Consider the following 15,423-nt stretch of genomic DNA (forward strand, 5'->3'; position numbering starts at 1 on the left):
TTGAGATTCTCTTTTATATTAATATCATTTCAAGAAATAAAACGTTTCACATTTCCAGATTAAAGAAAACTTAATTTTTCATAAGAGGAAAAAAACCACAAATTCATGCATACAGAAACAATACAAAAAGGAAAATAAGATTAGTCAGTTTGACTTAGAGTTATGAGTGTCTAGAAATATAAGTTCATTGTCTTTGCTACTTCATGGGGGAATGAATGCATTACATATTGAAGAAACAAAAACTAGGAAGAATAAAAACTAATTGCAAACTTATCATCCACTAAAATTAATTATTTGATAGCAATAATCTCATATCTTTGTTGGATAAATGTACACACACGGTCGAATCAAACGTTTTCTCTCCTATTCATCTGGCCGTAGTGTTGAGGCAGAGGGAGCAGCTGCTGTTGTGGTTGAGAAGAATAAGAAGTCAGAGCCACCTCACTGGTTGCCTGCTGAGGTTGATGCACTGACCGCGGCCCTGCCATGCTCTGATGGTATATACCACCAAATGAGCTGCTCCCTGCTGCTTGATACGCTTGTGGAACGTTGTACACCATATTCGTCTGCATACCTGATGGATCATGTAACAAGTGCATATCCTCGTTCTAGAAACAAATTAACAGACTCGTGATCAAACCATAATTTTCAAATAGTAATGCATATCAAGAAAGTAATTTCTGGTAATAATTTAGACCATCTGATCTGAGATAGATGGTACTGAAAATGCCCTTTTAACCAGTTTTTCCATTGATCTGTTTCATAGCCCGGAAGTTTCACCTGTTTGATTGTGGAGTAGATATTCTTGTCCTTTAGCTCTGTTCCTGCGTTATCATGAGCACCTGTGGAGCCATAACCCAATCCAGATATTCCATATGAGCCGTAGCCAGAAGATATTCCGTAGTGGGTTATGTTTCCCGGCTTGTAAGACGGTGGGACAGGGAGTTTAGCACCCGGAGCAGCAGAAGTTGGTGGCATGTAGATGTTGCCGGCTGAAGGTTGATGAGGGAACCCGCTGTGGCTCAGCAGCTGGTGCGCGTGCTGGGGTGGCATATACAGCTGTGAATAGTAAGGATTGTATGGTATGTAATTCGCAGGATATGTTTGGCGGAGGTAAGGATATATCTGTGGTGGCGATACGGCAGCAATAGATCCCTGAGGAATTCCTCTTGGTTGAGTCATAGTTGGAGTTGAAGATGTTGATAGAACCACTGAGTTTCCTCCCTAGATAAATATCAACAACGAAGAATAATGGCAAAAATTCAAAATAACCAACTCTGATGAGTATAATGATAATCTAAAATGGCAACATAACATGCCTGTGTTTCAAGTTGTACAGCAGGAGGTATGAGTTTCAGACCGTAGTCTGATGTAGCAGGTGGGTTGTGAGATCCTCCTACCGGTTGCAGAATTTCCTCTTTTGACTGGCCATATCTCTGCGACACCGCATTTTCTTGTGATGGTTTTATGTCTACGAGCACATGGGGTGGGGCAGGGGGGCGATCAAGATAGTTGCTGCATCCAGATACCGAGGAAGAAGACTGAGGTCTGCACCCAATGATGACTATAAATGTCATTTTCTATTTAACCTCAGTCTGCTGTTGACATATACGTATACAGTGCTTGCAAAATAAAGCAAGGAGACTGTAAAGCTCTACTTGTAAAGGAGAAAAATGTTTTCTAGCTTACATTACTGAAGGTTCCTTGGAAACCTCAATATCGATGCCATTTGATGCATCCGTATGACTGGAGCCGTTGCTCTCTTGTAGAGAAGACTCCAGACTTCCAAACATGATAGAATTTTTAAAAGCCTCAGGGACATATAGATTATTTGGGAAAATCACAGAATGTCTAGCCGAATGTGGCTTAACATCAACTTCGGAACTAGTTATGTCCGGACTAGGATCCTCCACAGTAGAAAGAGAATGAAGATTAGTTTCTGATGAAACCACCACAGCTTCAGACATCCCTGGGACATCGTTCGGAAGAATATGTCAATAATAAACAGAAAGCAAATTATCCGATGCTGACACAGCTATACTAGACCATGTTTACCCCATAAAGATGCAAAAAATACCTTTAGAAGGAGTGTTATCCGGTTGAACTAAGCAAGTTTCTTGATGACCCTTGGCATCAGCAGCAGTGGGGCGAGTAGTTGAAGACGGCAGTCTTGTAGATTCAGATTGACTACTTTCAACTCCCTTGTATTCTACAGGTTGCGTCTCACTGGTCACGTCGACAGATCCTTGGCCAAATGTCGCATTGTGAACACCGCTCATTTTGCTGTCTTCCAGGAGAGTAGCACTGATTTCAGAAGCATTGCGCTGATTACCCGTCTCACGCTGGATTATACCAACAGAGGCAGGGTTCCGTGGATTGAGAGATGGCACTAAGACAGGATCAGTTGCAGAAGAGTACAAGCCAACACTGTTCCCAACTTGATTACATTTCGGCTTCAAATTCCCACCTGGAGTTCTTGCAGTGGAGGCAATGGTAGGTGTCGAAGTAGGAGTCGGGCCGGGATCTATATTTGCAATATGCTTCACTGAAATAGCCCGCAGAGATGGCAATCTTTTCGACGTACCATCACAAACAGTTTTAGTTTGTTTAGCAGCACCTTTGATATTCTGCTCAGCTATTTGCGAGTTCCATTCATGGATCGGGCTTCCATTGTACAAAGCACTTGTGTAACTAAATAACGATTCCACAAACCGGTAGTTAGCCCGTATAAATAAATCAGAATAGCTGAGATAAGAATTTTTACCTATTTCTTTCTTTCTGCTCAACTGCCACAAAAGATTTAGAATCTCTCCCCATACTAACATTTGGTTGTCTCCTAGTCCTACCTACAACATCTCAAGAGTTTTAATGTAGGTAATGGAATAATACTTTTCTCACAAACAAGGATTAATAGGAAGACATAGACACCACTTTCCATCTCCAAACCACAAATTTTATATCCCACACTAAGCATCAGAGCAGTGAAAATTTGACTGTCCCTAATAAAAAGAATACAATATCTATCTTGTTAAATAGAAAATGGAAACCATTTATTTAGAATTTCTAACAAAGCCATATAGGGAGAGACACAAGTAGGTAGTTTCCCATACTATAATATTAAAATGAAAATTGTGAGGAATGACATCAAAATGATTTAAGCAGGCAGTGAGTTATCGATGTTTAGGCTACTCGGAAGGTATACCAGCAGAAGAGTAACGGCTTCCACCGCCCCTACTCCCTCGCCACTGAGTCACCTGGAAAGAAAAAAAATCAGTAGTAAATCCATATTTTAAAAAAAAATAAAAAAAGGCAGACGAGTGAAGAAAGTGTAGAAATGGAACATGCCCAATGAACTCAGGTACCACTTTCCTCCGGTCACGTTTCCTCTTAACCTCATGAAATGTATCTGCACAAAAGAAACAGTAAACATTGCAGTTTACTATAAACAAATTGAGTTCATAACAAATTCTTATAAAACAAGTTTTACAACAGAGAAGCAGCTTGTTTTATAGCTAGACAATAAAATTTCAAAACCGATTTAAACATCCAAAATTTTAAACTGTGATCAATCTCTCAGATCAGTTGATAATCGACAAAATTGATTAAAATAGTCACTTATATAAAAAAAAATAACATGCATAATAGAGTTGAGAAGAATTAATGAATGCATGGGATTATATAATATACCAAGATAGAGGAGTTTCTGAGCGGTTTCATTTGGATCCATGTTGCATTCTTTGAGCATGAGGTGGATGTCTTCATCGCTGTGTTGACCGGCAATCTCCTTGATATCCTCAATCGTCCTTCGCAGACTCTCCGATTCCGAAACCCTAGAAAACTCGCTCATCCTCTTTCGCTTCTTAGTTACTATTCGATTTGATTAAACACATATGTATATATAATTCAAGTAGAGATGACAACATGCACGCGTGATCGATCAAGGGAGATTGTGCTCGTGCAATTATTTTATTTATTTATTTATTTGAAATTATAGGGAAAACAAGCAAATAAAGCTTTCATTTTTTATGAATTTTATGAAATTAAATTTTTCAATAATATTTTTAATATATTAGAATCAAACTAAATATATATATCAAAACGAACAACACCAAATGTCGTGCGTCAAACTAGAATGATGAGGAGCTCACATAAAGTAAGTGGCATATCAATCTTCACTAGAACATGCAAAAGACAAAATGGTGAAATTTAAATGAGAAAACAAAAAAAAGTTTGTATAATTGATATGCATAGTTTAATTTAAATTTTAGGTTTATTATCACAAACAATGTTAATGTGTTATCTTATTTTATAAATATTATTTAATTTATTTTATGATTTAATATTTAGTTGTTAGAATTTGATTTATTTTCCATAGTAGTTAGTTAAGATTTGATTTATTTTTCCTAATTCATAGCAGATTTTTTTTATCATATATATTATAAAAATATATATATTTTTTCATTATTATTAAAAAGAATGAATTAAATAAAATATTGATCATTCTGTCTTAATTATTGAGAAAGGATATGCGTGCAGCGTGCGTGATAGCTACTTACGGAGGAGAGCCAAATTGCGACTGCATTGCAAGAACCTAAATTATTGAGTTTTCCGTCTATTTAAATGTCAATTCAGTCACTAGATTTTTCCATGTTAATTTTTTTTTACTTACGTGAAAAAAGTGGTCCATTTTTTTTATTAATATTTATTGTAGTTTTATTTCATTAGAACAAAAAAACTGGACATTCTTTAATACAGTTAACGATGCTAATTTAAGTTTATAAATATACTACCAACGCTTCAAAAAATGTCCTTATTATTAGTGTTCCAAATAAAATTAGATGACGCAAATGGAAGTGTCCTTAAAAAGCAAAAGACTAAGTTAATTTTTCCTTAATTTAGGAACACTTTTGCGTCATAAATTGTTGTTATTTTTTAAAATTTTCAAACGCAAGTAATTGTGTCTCGATTTTTACGTTCTTGAAAAAGTACTCTATTCATCCCATAAAATTATATTTCCATTTTTCAGAAAAAGTTATCTCTCACATTAATATAAAAATTATATTTTCTTTTTCCACTTATCACACAAAACAAAATCCCCTAAATTCCCGTGTCAAGTGTGTCATCTTTTATGGGACGAATGGAGTAAGTTTTTGTAGTGTTTGTATAATATGTTATATTTTATAATTCATTTTTCACTGTAATAATAATCTATAATAATAATAATAATAATAAATTCACATATTACTCTTTTTCCTTACGTGAAAAAAGTAGTCCATATTATTTTTTATCTATGGTATTTTTCTTAATTTAATGTGTTGTATTTCAGAATTCATTATTTTTATTGTAATTATATTCAAATTCTATAATTGTAAGTTCATTATTTTACACTCCATCCGTCACATAAAAAAATGTGCACTTTCCATTTTCGTTCGTCCCGTAAAAATATGAGGCATTTCCATTTATGGAAGTTATCCTAATTTATTACACTATACATCAAGTTATTTACAACATAATTCCCGTGACATATCATATGCCTATATTTATATGGGACGGAGGGAGTAGTAACTTTCTCTGTTGTATTTCAGAATTCATTTTCATTATAATAATATTCCAATGTTATGATTATAGTAAATTCACTAAATTTATAAATTCATTATGGTACTAAAAATTTATAATTCTAGATTTATAAGGTATTTTCAATTTATGTAAAAATGTATATTTATATGCAAAATATTTATAATATAAGTATGTCATAATTGTGAAACATTGAAAATAGTATGAAATATTGAATCATTTTGTGGGTATTATATTCAAACATATGAACTACTGAAAACTGTTGGAGCAATATAGAAAACTTAAATAACCAATGTAAATAACATTGAGGATCTTTTAATCACTCAAATAGTTTCTGAATAATATTCGTTGTATTACTATTAGAGGAAAGTAACATGATAGATAACAAATTCATAAAGACTGCATTTTTCGTAAGTCCTAGTTAATTTGAACAAAAGAGTAGATATGGAAATCAGGGAGCCAGAATTGTAATCAATGTTTGTTTAAAAGTGAAGTAAAGATGTTTTGTAAGCTGGATTGACCTCTTTTAGAGAAGGACAATGACGTACATGGCAATGCAACTTCTAAGTAAGAGATCTTGATCCAGTTAGGCTTTTGTTGTAGTGGGAGCTATTAATGCTCAACTATTGTTTTATGGTTGATGTTTAAGGCATCATAGTATTAAAACAATAATAGTGGGACAAGATTGAGTATTAAAACAACACATCAACTTCTTAAACAATGAATGATAAAGTATTTATGGCTCTTAGTCTTAAGGCAAAGAAAATACTTAGCAATTGTTCGAACTGTTCTAGACTATCAAGATTTTAACATTTTGTTAAATAGCTTGAGAGTTGAGAAAGTCTGTTTAATGCACTATGAGTTAGAATCATTTGATTTTTCAAGAGATTCAGAATACTTATAGAAGTGCGACATAAAAAGACTAGCAAATCTCAATGGTTTACACCATAAGGAAACGAGTTATGATCAGTAGTGGGAGTCTAATCTCCATTGACGAATCCAAGCATTCTTCTAATGAATGGGATAGTTATGTAAGATGGAATCGAAGTCTTTATAAGACAAGTTTGATTAAGTGATGACTTGTACTCATTAAAATCTTATCATTGATGAGATAAGCGTTAAAGAAACTACCAACACCAGTACCTTCTACAAAACACGAGTTGTGGACTAGAGCGTCTCTAGTCTAGTACATCTCAAGGTGTAATGTTGCTCCAACACGTGTTGGAAAGGTGTCCACGAAATTGGAGTTGACTACTGAGGCATGTTTTAAGGTTGTCCCAAATGACGTAAGGTTATAAGTTCTGTAATCTTGAACGATAGAATTCTTGTATGAAGATCAAGAGAGGAACTACAAGCTTAACAACGTGATAACTCTCAAGATAAAGAGAGAGATATCGGATTTTCCACATTACCAAAAAGTCATACCATTAGAAACTTTTGCACTAATAAAATCAACTTCAGTACCTAAGATTGTAAAAACCATGTCGTAGTGGGAGCGTTCCTGTGGAACACAACAAGTTCATGGGTCTAAGAGTGTCGTAAGACTCAGTCTTAGATTAACTTGAAGATAATCCCTTTAACTACAATGTTGCATTGGTTAATTTGGATAATCATCTTTGAAAAGGTGATAGATTCCATATTATAATCTAAGATAGACAACATGTTTTACAAGACTTGCAATATTACCTACAGGCTGTGTCAGTCAGTGGGAGCAAGTATCTTTGCAAGTGTAGATGTGGATCTCAAATGGCTAGACAATGAGAATGGGTTATGCCCAAAGAAAATTATCTTCTCGCTATCGTTGTGCCAGAATTTATTCGATCCTATTGTCTATTAGAACTTACATAAATTAGAATGTATGTATTATGATTGTCAAGACAACCTTCTATAAATAGAAGTCTTGAGGAAATCATCCACTAGAACATCCTAATGGATATGTAATTAAGGGCAAGAAATGCATGATTGGAAGCTTATAAAGACCTTCGTAGTCTTAGGCAAGCATCTAAATAAGAATATATGTGTTTGATCAAAATTGTCAAATGTTTGGAATTTGACTTGCATCCTTAACAGTGCAGTAAGCACAAGGAAGTTGAAAGTGCATCGAATATGGTATTATTGGTACTCTGGCGTAGGAAACTGGTTGTCTACCCAGTATACGATAAAGGATTAAAGAGAAACTAATTACATTCTAAGCATCTAAATCCTTTTAACATTGCTAGAAAGATTGTTAAGATTTTCTTAAGAATCTTATATTTATACATTGCTTGGAACATTTTATCATTAGAAATTCCATGAAAAGGTTTTTACCATTCTAGATGGAATTGTCTTGTCTCTAGTCAAGTGTCATTCGATACTTAGTGAGATCAAGAATAATGAGACTAGTTTTTGAGATAGTTGTCTCATGTATGCTATGATGTGTTCAAAGCTTGATATTAGTTGTGCTTATGCATAACAAGTGTATATCACATTAACCGTGACAAAGGGCTTTGATTGAGGTAAAGAATATACCATAGTACTTGAGAAAGACTAATCGCTATATTCTAGTTTACCAGTCATTCATGTAATGTCCTTGGAGTTACACTGACTTAGTTTTATGACTAATCAGTGATCGAGTGAGTCATCCTCTGAATATGTGTTTACCTTAGGAATATCTTCCTAATAGCTTTAATCGTAAGTTTTAGTATGCCTATGAGTATTATATTTTGTTATGATTACTCTAGTGCAGAATAACTCAAGGGACACACGAGCTAATAAAGCTAAGCAATCACATAGAGAGATGAAATTAATTAAAGATCAAGTACGTAGCAAGACATTATGGTGGACAACATATGATTAGAGAACAACCTAGCAGATTTTTCACAGATAATGCCTTTGTGGCAACATGTTTCAAACATGATGTGAAATGAATGGTGGTTCAATATATCTACCTCCAAGACCTGCTTTGTGTATGAGTGGGAGAGTTTTTGGCAGTGGGTATACTCGAAAGCATGTTTTGAGTCTAAGTGGGAGATTGTTAGGTTTGGTATACTGAAAGCATGTTTCGAGCAAGTTCGCACGAATAGAATCTTGCTTGTATACGAAAAACTCTACAATCCACTTTTAACCCGATTCAGTATTATTCGAGCAGTTTTGCATGAATAGGATCAGTATATTATTACATTGTGTTTGCTTGTGCATTTATACGATGTTTTATAAACATTTAAATGTATAAGAAGCAAACAAAGTCTAAGTCTTTTGCTTAGTAGACTGGTTTTGGGCGTCGTCTAATTTAAGGTAACACAGCCGGTTCTATGCAATGCTTTGCAAAAGAAAAAGAATAATTTCACAACCCAGATAGGCTTAGACTACCTATCGTGAAAGGTTGCAATGTCAGTCCGATTATTTCTAAGCCTTTCTGAAATAAGATAACGTTGGTGTGGTATAACACTGAATGGATCTAACAGCAAGACGTGTCTTTATGATATCTACTGAAAGACTAGGTCTTGATAAAAAATATTAGTTCTTAATCTACATACGTTAGCATTGAGCATACGATATTGATTATGCACTACTTTGACTTATCAAATGGTGCGGGTTTTTCGCAACCCAATAATCCTGATATATTGGGTAGTGGTGATTAATATCTAGCAGTGCAAGGATTGCTATTATGTTGAATCGTGCGCAAAGTGAGTCTCGTTTGATAATGTCCTCAAGAGGAGCTTGAACAAGGTTTTATTATTCGGAAACTGGCCAGTTGGAATTTAATTATTCCATGAATAATAAATAAGTGTTTCTTACTAAGTCCACTCTTGGAATTAATAAGATGTTAATTAATTAAGTCCATATCAGACATTAATTAATTAGTAGACATTTATATCTTAAGCGCGGGAAATAAACAATAAACATAACGGAAACCCGAATTACTTGTAATTTCGGATTTTGATGGGCAGTGCAATATTACTTATGTAGTGGCTGTTCGTAATATTCCAATATAAGCTTATATTAAATTGTGGGTTCAATTTAATTAGTAAAAAGCTAATTGGGTGAGGCCATATCCAAAACCTTCCATAGATCTCTGACTGGCCCAATAAGTGAAGGTGTTGGCAGCGGAAGCGTGCATGTTCTAACGGATCACATAACTTGATCTATTTAGCAGATTATCTAGACAAAATCAATTCGCGTAATTATCACGTGTATCATGCTCATAACTTGAATTAAAACATGCTTTAGCATAAAAATCCCTAAAACATGCTTACTACGGAAGTAGCTAATTTACCTCGTTGATTCAATCAAGAATTGATGATGGCTTGCTCCGTCTCCTCGTGAAGATCTTCAGTACTCGACCTCAGATCTTCTGACTGGTGTCCCGGACTGTATACTGATATTTGTGTGGGTAAATCTCACCAGAATACTAGGACTCAAATAATCAAGACAGAACTCAGCTCACGAAAGAAGTAATTTTCGAACTCTCTCTCTTTAGAGGGGGGGACGAAAATTGGGAGCAATAATAATTGTTATTTATGTCTCCTTTATTCTCCTATTTATATTAAGTCATATATTGGGTCCAGTCAGGGATCTAAGGAAGAATTTGGACATGGCCTCACCCAATTAGCTTTTTACTAATTAAATTGAACCCATAATTTAATATAAGCTTATATTGGAATATTACAAGCAGCCACTACAAAAGTAATATTGCACTGCCTTTCCAAATCCGAAATTACAAGTATTCCGGGTTTACTTTTATTTGTTTAATTCATTTCTCGCGCTTAAGATAGAAACATCCATTAATTAATTAATGTATACTATGGACTTAATTAATTAACATATTTTATTCTCCAAGAGTGGACTTAGCAAGAAACTCTTATTTATTATTCATAGAGTAATTAAACTCCAACTAGCTAGGTTCCGAATAATAAAACCTTGTTTCGAGCTCCTCTTGTGGATGTTATCAAACGAGACTCTCCTGGCACAAGATTCAACATAATAGCAATCCTAGCACCGCTAGATAATGATCACCACTATCCAATATACCTGGATCATTGGGTGATGAAAATCCCGCACCTTTGGTAAGTCAAAGTAGTAGATATTCAATATCGTATGCTCAATACTAACGTACATTGATTAAGAAATTAATTATCAAGACCTCGTCTTTCAGTAGATAGCATAAAGACTCATCTTGCTGTTAGATCCATTCAGTGCTCTACCACACCAACGTCATCATATTTCAATAAGACTTAGAAATAATCGGACTGACATTGCAACCTTTTACGATAGGTAGTCTAGGTCTATCTGGGTTGTGAAATTCTTATTTTTCTTTGTTCAGAACTGACCGCGTACCTTAAATTGAGCGCAACCCACAACTGGTCTACTAGAACAAAGACTTAGACTTATGTTATGTTCGCTTATACATTTAAATATGCAATAAACATCCATTAAATGTAAAACATAACAACATTATGACAAAAATAATCTGTGGCATTCATTGGAAAATAATTATTAGAGTTTTACAGTATTCAAGCACTCGAAAGGTGATTTCTAGTATACAAACCCTAACAATAAGAACTTAATATAAAAAGGAGAATAAATGAGACAGAAATTACAATTATTATTATTGAAAATTTTCGTCCCCTCTCTAATTAGAAGAGGACGATTTTTCTTCAGCTCTCCTCCGTGAGGAATTTCTGTCTTCTTTACTCGAGTCCTAGTATTTTGATAAGATCAGCCCACCCTGATATCGAGATATCGGGAACCAGTCAGAAGATCTGTGGTCTAGTATTGAAGATCTTCGTGGAGAAGGTGCAAGCAATCGACGATTCTTTGGAGAATCAAATTGGTAACTCTAAACCGTAGTATTCATGTTTAACATGTGAATTGATTAATCGCATAATTGGTCAAATAGATCCTTATCTGATTTATTTTATTTGATGTCATTGTTCGACCCGGCTACCCCAAAATACGCATGCCAAATCCATAGCCGGTAGTTAGCTACGGCTTGGAGGATCATCGTGGGATTCTTGCCTTTGAAGTCGGTCGTGTACCTCCCTTTCTAGGCGGTGGGGCAGTTCTTCCACTCCCAATGCATACAATCTATGCTGCCCAACATTCCGAGAAAACCGTGCACCCTTCCGTGCATAACCATCAGACCTTGGCAGTCTTCAGGGGTAGGCTTTCGAAGATACCTATCCCCAAATATGTGAATGACGCCCTGCAGACACTCGCGGGCAGTCGTCTCGCCTATGTGAAGGTACTCGTCGAACATGTTGGCCGCGCCTCCGTAGGCCAACTGCCTGATTGCGGCGGTACACTTCTGTATCAGTGAGTGACCGGGTCTACCACTCGTATCCTCCCTGAACCGAAAATACTTGTACCGAGCCTCTAAAGCCGACACGATACGCATAAATGCGGCCGGTGCATCCTAAAATGCTGCCGGAAAAAGGACTCCCCAAACCACGGCTCCTCGATGAAGTAGTCGTCAAACAACCATTGGTGGGCATTGAGGTGGTCCTGGGGGACTACAGCTCGATGATGGATGGGGCGAGGGACCGTCGGCTGCTCCTGGCGCAAGTGCTCTTGCACCAACTAATTTATCTCCCCGGACGTATAGGCCCACAACTCTCCGTTAATTCGCCTCGAGTCGTCAGCATCACCATCACTAGCCATTTTTTATCTACCAGTAGATGAGAAATGAACAGGGAAGGAAGAGAAACTCGTTAAAACAAGTGATGTGAATGAAATGAAGTGCAACGAGCCGTATATATAAAGTTGAAATAAAAATTAAAAAATGTGTTAATCGATCGCTCACCGATCGACGCCGCACAAAAGTGGACGAGCGATCGGTTAACGCGCTATGGCCGCGCCCGACCGCTCGTCCACTTCTCCATCGTCCGTCCCGCTAGCCGACTCCAATAGCGGACGAACGCGACGCCCGAGCCGCTAGCTAGGGCGCGCATTCGTCCGCTATTGCGGATGCTCTAAAAGACTAAAATAAAACTGATACTACCTCTAATCTTATTATGGATCAGTGCATCACCATTGTGTCATAACCTTATCGACAAGGTCTCAAATTATTCGCAATCTCTGCAAATATGATGCTTATATTTGTTCCACCTCATTTAATTTTCCTAGAATATAGTTTTGTATTATTCCTATTCTTATTAATTTAGTTGTTAAAAGTTTATTTGGTTTAGTTTATTTAGATTTGTTTTATTTCTCAAGAATATCTTTTCAAACTCCCATGTAATATATATATATATATGTATAATATAGTTTATATACACATACGATTATAATTATGCCCATGGATGTCAATTCAACCGGAAATTCGTGGGCTGGCCCAAATAGCCGGGTAAAATGAGCTGGTTTGACTATAATTTTATAACCCGAATACAAAATGGGCTAAACGGGTTGGCCCGAATGGGTTGGCGGGTTAAACGGGTTGGCCCGGCGGGTTGCAACTTTTAATTAAAAAATATTGAGTTTTAGGAATTTTTTTGTATTTTTGAATTTCACGTGGCACAATCGTTAGTCTTTTTCAATCTACATTCTACACATTGCCGTGTTAGTCTTTTTCAATCTACATTCTACACATTTCCACTCAATCTCATACTATCAACTTTCAAGTTCCACCTCAACTCATTATTCCATCGTTCCATCATGTGCCACTATTGTCTTACTACCACCAACGCTAATCAATACAGAATTAAGAATTAACCCATCAAAATCTCAATATATTTATCATTTTAATAATGATTCATGTAAGATATGTTTTTTAATTTTAAAAGAATTAATTATGAACAATGCCAAAATAATGAGACGAACACAAGCTTTAATTGATATTAATTGATTTAACTTGGATTTATCTATGTTTAGACCGTAGTTGATTGAGATGAAAGACTTTTTTCCAACTATTATTGAGGAAAACTATGAAAATTTTAAAGATTTTATATGATTCTATCACTAAGAAGAAAAAAATATCTAAAATTTAAAATCATTTTATTGAGGAAAATTTGATTACAAGAAATTATTTTTGAAAGTTTTAAGGCCCGAATAGCCGATGGGTTAGCCCGAAATCCGGCGGGTTAGGGTTTGGGTTGAAATTTTATGACCCATAAAATTCATAACCCGAATAGTCCGTACTCAAATAGCCCGACAACCCGAGTGGGTTAGCCCAAATCCGAACGGGTTAGACCGATTGACATCCAGACCATAAGTTATAAAAAAATTCAAAAAGAATTTTAACATTTAATTGTAAACAATATTTGACATAACAAACGGTAAATGAATTTAAATAAGAAACTGCATTAAAAATAGAAACAAACTTCATTATCGATTTTTAATTATATTAAAATTTGAAAATTCATTTGGACATATACATGGAGTTAATTACCAATCTATTCTAAATTCACTTGGACAGTATAAGTTTTGTTTCTAAAAATTAAAAAGTTGTCTATTTTAATTATAGTAGGAATTGAATAATCATTGGGATATATTTGTGGAATCAATTCACAATTAATTTCGGAAGTTAATTATTATAGTATGAATAATCATTGGGACATATTTATGGAGTTAATTCTCAATTATTTTCGGAAGTTATTATAGTATAATAACAATAAAATACTCCCTTCGTCCCCAAACAATATGCACTTTGAGTTCGGCACGAGTTTTAATGCAAAATTGGTAAAGTAGGAGAGATATAAAGAGAAAAAGTAATTAAAGTATTGTTAGTGGGGAATGGGTCTCACCTTATTAGAAAGAAAAGAGTTTTCAAAATTGGAAAATGCATATTCTTGTGGGACGGACTAAAAAGGAAAGAATGCATATTCTTGTGAGACAGAGGGAGTATATATTATCTTTCTTAGGAATGTAATCCAAACTCTAAATACTATACAAACTCCAAACCACGATCTGGACCGTTAAAAAAAGTCAACAGATTATAAAATAATAGCAACAGAAAATATCAACATAGTGTCAACGGTTGGCACCGTGTTGACATTGTGTTGATATTTTCTTAGCAATGTAATCAAATGCAAACTCTAAATACTGTACAAACTCCAAACTATGATCTGGACCGTTAAAAAAAGTCAACAGATTACAAAATAATAGCAACAGAAAATATCAACATAGTGTCAACGGTTGACACCGTGTTGATATTGTGTTGACATTGTGTAGAAATCAAAATCTTGAAATTTTACACTTAATTGACATTGTGTTGAAATTGTGTTGACATTGTGTTGAAAAGTTTGAAGTTTATACAATATATGGCTTTATATTTTATCACTACCCAGCTTTCTCATATGTTATGTTTATAATTCTATTTTATAATTTTCATTTATTCTTAATTGATTTCTCTGTATAAATAGTCATTCTATATTTATTTGCATTGGTTATTTAAGTTTTCTATATTGCTCCAACAGTTTTCAGTAGTTCATATGTTTGAATATAATACCCACAAAATGATTCAATATTTCATACTATTTTCAATGTTTCACAACTATGACATACTTATATTATAAATATTTTGCATATAAATATACATTTTTACATAAATTGAAAATACCTTATAAATCTAGAATTATAAATTTTTAGTACCATAATGAATTTATAAATTTAGTGAATTTACTATAATCATGACATTGGAATATTATTATAATGAAAATGAATTCTGAAATACAACAGAGAAAGTTACTACTCCCTCCGTCCCATATAAATATAGGCATATGATATGTCACGGGAATTATGTGGTAAATAACTTGATGTATAGTGTCTCGAAATTTACAAGACTTTACAAGACTTGCAATATTACCTACAGGCTGTGTCAGTCAGTGGGAGCAAGTATCTTTGCAAGTGTAGATGTGGATCTCAAATGGCTAG

General features: G+C 34.8%; 1 protein-coding gene across 1 annotated transcript; it reads right to left on the reverse strand.

Moving 5' to 3' along the window:
• Window positions 1-218: 218 nt before the first annotated feature.
• On the reverse strand, window positions 219-3,847 carry LOC121749402 (GBF-interacting protein 1-like). Its single transcript, XM_042143974.1, has 9 exons — window positions 3,688-3,847; window positions 3,342-3,406; window positions 3,203-3,254; window positions 2,765-2,846; window positions 2,078-2,691; window positions 1,690-1,969; window positions 1,311-1,548; window positions 781-1,224; window positions 219-608 (listed from the first exon to the last, which is right to left on the reverse strand). Exons 1-9 carry the CDS (start codon window positions 3,845-3,847, stop codon window positions 348-350), a joined length of 2,196 nt encoding a protein of 731 aa, XP_041999908.1. The 3' UTR covers window positions 219-347.
• Between the last annotated feature and the right edge of the window lie 11,576 nt (window positions 3,848-15,423).

The sequence above is a fragment of the Salvia splendens genome, chromosome 9, assembly GCF_004379255.2.
Source record: "Salvia splendens isolate huo1 chromosome 9, SspV2, whole genome shotgun sequence".
NCBI classification, from domain to species: Eukaryota; Viridiplantae; Streptophyta; class Magnoliopsida; order Lamiales; family Lamiaceae; genus Salvia; species Salvia splendens.

Excerpts from the sequence above, each read along its gene's own strand:
- LOC121749402 (XM_042143974.1), bottom strand. The coding sequence starts at position 3,847 with ATGAGCGAGTTTTCTAGGGTTTCGGAATCGGAGAGTCTGCGAAGGACG. Across the intron at positions 3,255-3,341 it reads TACCTGAGTTCATTGGGCAT|GTGACTCAGTGGCGAGGGAG; the intron begins GTTCCATTTCTA and ends TTTTCTTTCCAG. Across the intron at positions 1,970-2,077 it reads GGATAACACTCCTTCTAAAG|GGATGTCTGAAGCTGTGGTG; the intron begins GTATTTTTTGCA and ends ACGATGTCCCAG.